The sequence below is a fragment of the Notothenia coriiceps genome, unplaced genomic scaffold (assembly GCF_000735185.1).
Source record: "Notothenia coriiceps isolate Sejong01 unplaced genomic scaffold, NC01 NC01_scaffold00037250, whole genome shotgun sequence".
In the NCBI taxonomy this organism is placed as follows: Eukaryota; Metazoa; Chordata; class Actinopteri; order Perciformes; family Nototheniidae; genus Notothenia; species Notothenia coriiceps.
Genome location: NW_011369951.1, coordinates 1,528,373 through 1,532,443, shown reverse-complemented (window position 1 = coordinate 1,532,443; position 4,071 = coordinate 1,528,373). Strand labels below are relative to the sequence as shown.

The 4,071-nt window shown below is 42.2% G+C and overlaps 1 protein-coding gene across 2 annotated transcripts in view; it reads right to left on the bottom strand.

Moving 5' to 3' along the window:
• Window positions 1-1,360: 1,360 nt before the first annotated feature.
• Window positions 1,361-4,071, bottom strand: part of LOC104966647 (zinc transporter ZIP9) — a 4,299-nt gene continuing 1,588 nt past the window's right edge. The window contains exons 4-7 of one of the 2 annotated variants that reach the window (XM_010795853.1): window positions 3,602-3,670; window positions 2,508-2,620; window positions 2,281-2,415; window positions 1,361-2,190 (exon numbers count right to left, since the gene is read on the bottom strand). In XM_010795853.1, the coding sequence (XP_010794155.1) occupies window positions 1,930-2,190; window positions 2,281-2,415; window positions 2,508-2,620; window positions 3,602-3,670 (578 nt within the window). In that variant the 3' untranslated portion in view covers window positions 1,361-1,929. The remainder of the gene's footprint in view (window positions 2,191-2,280; window positions 2,416-2,507; window positions 2,621-3,601; window positions 3,671-4,071) is intronic. The other variant, XM_010795854.1, reaches the window with a different exon arrangement.

Genomic DNA, 4,071 nt, shown 5'->3' with positions numbered 1-4,071 from the left:
AATCAGACAATGTGTATTTTCTGGTATTTTCTTTCCTCATTTTGTCTCTCATAGTTGAGGTATACCTAGGATGAAAATTACAGGCTTCTCTCATCTTTTTAAGTGGGAGAACTTGCACAATTGGTGGCTGACTAAATACTTTTCTGCCCCACTGTAGGTATGGCCCTACAATATATGTTTCAAATATAGCATGATAGGTACACTTTAATGGCGCATTTACACTGCAGGCCTCGCTCGGCCTCGCTCGGTTTGGTTAGGCCTTATTAGGCCCGGCTCACTTTAATGCTGCGCTCACATTACAGTTTAGGAACTGGGGTAGTTACTATAGTAACGCAGTGTAGGCGGGGCGATCGGCTTTTTGGCGGGCGGAGCGACGCTGCATACAACTGCCGTGACGTCATCTTCAATGCGACACAACTCACAAAACACACAACAACAATGGAGGATGTGGAAGCCATCGTGTCCTTGCTTCTTGGTATGTGGTTTTTTCTTCTTAGGTTCACTGTTTTCAAAAATGCTGCAAGCGTCCCTTAATATATGCGACACTAGGGATTAAGTCGCGCGAGAATTGTGACGATTCTCTCTGACCAATCAGCAGTCGTCACTAGTTTAGCATATTCCGCCCGGTTGTTGGCCCCGCTTGTTGGCCTCGATAGAACCACGATTTAGTCGGGCCAGAAAAAAGGTGAAAAAGTAGCCTCGGGCCAAAACTAGGCCAAGTGGAAGCGCAACCAAAAACGGGCCCCGCACGGCTCGGCACGCTTAAAGCGAGCTCCGCGCTGCAGTGTGAATGCGCCATAAGTAAGCTTTCTTAACACTAATGTTAAAATAGTCAGATTGCTCTGAAGATGGGAGGTGATATTCTATTAATTTTCACGTTCACACAGTCGGTGATATTTGCCGGCCGTCTTTCCTGCAACGGCACTTTAAACTGTATTTCCTTTCTCCTGTAATATGACTTGATCGTTTTAAACTCCTCACACGGAGCTCTGATTGGTCAGCAGGTGGTGCTTTCACTGAGTTGATCTCTTATCCTGGAATCTATCCTGCTCCGGAGCAGGTTAGCCGCTCAGCATAAGTTACCAGATCTAGCCCGCTAAAAAGAGAACCAGCGTCGTAGGACCGGAAACCCAGACTTTTCCCTGAAGTTAGCCCGCTAAGCGAAAATCCAGCTTCTTAGTAAAGGCCTCAGGCTAGCCGTTCAGCATAAGTTACCATGGAGATCTAGCCCGCTAAGAAGTGAACCAGCGTCGTAGGACCGGCCTCTGATGTGTCCATTTCTTCTGGACCATAACAAGTGGAGTGTTTCCTAACATTGTTTGTATGAAAGTTGTATTACAATTCAATAAATAAACAATTATTGAAATTGTAAATTGCTTTAATATTGACATTTTGTTTCTATATTTGTATTAACACTGACTTAACACAGGTTTTGTAGTTTACCACTTCAAAAAACATGTGGAGAAAACAAAAAAGATCACAACATTAAGCAGTGATCATAACGAGCAGTTATGGTTACAGGTTGATCGTGTAAATATATTGAGTTACAGGGATTTCACCTTTAAAACGACATTTTTTTCCTTATCTTTGTGACGTGATGATGAAAGGGCCTGTATAAGGCTTATTGTATTCAAACTTCAAACAACAAATAGCGCCTTTTTTCAGTCTTGGAATGGAAACCTCCCCAGAGGAAATATATTAGCTATCAGGTTTTTAGACCCACTGGAGAACTCCTTTGATACACAAACAATAGCTGGACTCATTTTTACTGAGACTAAAACACAGCGAGGTAAACTCTCTTTCTCCACACATCTTGCCTTGTCATTCTGCCATACAGGAAGTGAAAAGGGACAGGTGTTTTCCTTTGAGGTGTGGTGACACTGTGACCTTTGCACTGCACTACACTACACTTTTCCTGACGTTTCCTTCTCAGTCGTCATGCAGCCTAAAGGCCAGCACCATAGGAAGCCCGACCCCCAGGATCAAAGTGAGACTCTCCAGGAGCCCCAGATATCGCTCACGGTGGGCCTCAGCTCCAGAGTACTGATGGGGGTCAGAGGAGGGTCTGCCCGTCCTCCTACTGCTAATCTCGGGGAGAACATGCACTGTGGCCACGTAGAGGAACGTCCCAGCCGAGAAGAGCATTCCAACTCCTGTCGCACTGAGCTGATTCTGAGAGGAGCTGCCAGACTGCGGACACAAAACACATCACATCAAATCAAATAATACTGATGTCAAACTGTACGACACGACACAAAATGGCTGTTGGGGCTTTCTTACTGCATGTAATATGAAGTAAGTGGTGATGGCAAGTACGGGCGCTGCAGCTGAGAAGGCCAGCAAATGTCCCTGAATGTGTTTCTTTTCAAGGCCTGCATGCATCAGGAAGGAGACCAACCCGAAAGCAGCAGGTGCCTAGGATATTAGATCAGGAGTTAATATTATTTCTATTGAGTATTGATTTGGATACCATGTTTCTCACTGACAGGTTCTCTCAGGAAACTCACCTTGTGTAGGATCACAGCTAGGAATACTATAACTTGCACTGTGACTTGCCCCGAGGCTACAGCTGCACCCACCGCAAATCCATCAGCTTCAAGCAAACACACATGAAGGACACCTATTATGCAAATTCCACTTTTTCATGTCTTTTATACATAAAACAGTGTAAAGAGATTCTGAAAGTTTCAGGAACAAAGACCCCCTCTCTTTTTGTCCTGATCCATTTATTTAAAAACCTGTCTGAAAATGAGCTGATCAAATTTTGTCCACTTTGTGATGTCACAATGTTTTTTTGGGTTGTGTAACCATTAGCCAATAACCAACTAAGGTAACACCCGCCCACCTTGTTTCTCCTCCTAGAGCACCATTGTAGTTTTTTAAAAACAAATATCTTGCAGAGGGGCGGGGGAGTGGCTCCTTATTTTCATCTAAAGATTCAAGGCTTTTATTGTAATTTGTACATAGCTACAGTGTATTTATGACAATGGAAATCTTAGGTCACAGGCTCTTCCAACAGTGCAACACAGTCAAACAGATTATAGTGCAAGTAAATAAAATATAATATAACAGAAATAGTGCAGAATAGTCTATACACAAGTAATTGGAATATTGATATATGTTGCAAACAGATGAATGTTATGGATCTTCTTTCAAAAGTGAAGGTGTTTAACAGTCATACACAAAATCAGCACTTTTGAAACAGGGCTGAAACAGAGGGGTTTATGGGATGCTGATATGCACAATCTGTTTGGTATTTCGAGCCAAACACTTCAGAGACATGTTTGTATATATATCTGAGACCTATCATATATTGATGAAAAACAGTATAATAGGGGACCTTTAATGTTCACAAAAATATAGACAGACATTATATCAAACCGATGAATAAGTCTGGATTGATATTCTGTTTTCTGAATGCCAAATTTCACATGTGGGACAATTAGGTTAAGCTTCAGCCTGCAAAAGAAAGAGGTCAATAAAAGGTAAAAGAGTCTTAATTAACATTTCCACTGATTTGCATCAAGGATGTTTCCTTGAAAGATGTTGTGTACATTAGGTAAACACAAGGCAACAGAGATAGTGAGATTGTGCTGTGTACCTGCACCATGAATCACGAGCCCCAAAGTGGCTGTGATGCCGACACTGTTAGCCAAAAGAGACGCTCTCCCTGAAATAAGAAGTTGCACATGTCAATAGACAGTAACAAGGAAAAACAATTAAACATATATGGAACGCAATTTACGAGGCTCTGTAGACGAGATGAGCCACAGGACCACCCAAAATACGGAGAACCTTTGTGGGAAAAGTACTTGGTGTGAACGCGCCTAATGGGGAACACTTAAATATCTCAAGCTTGTTTTTCGTGTGTGTGTGCGTGTGCGTGTGCGTGTGTGTGTGTGTGGGAAGGGAGGCATGTGTGAGGAAAAAATGAGTGGGGATGAAGTATTAATTGGTACTATCTCATTTAAGACAAGTTTTGTTGCTAATTTTTTTTAGCAACAAAATTATTATTATTATTAATAATGTGTGCATACCTTTTTATTTAATTCCGCACTATACTTCGGCTGT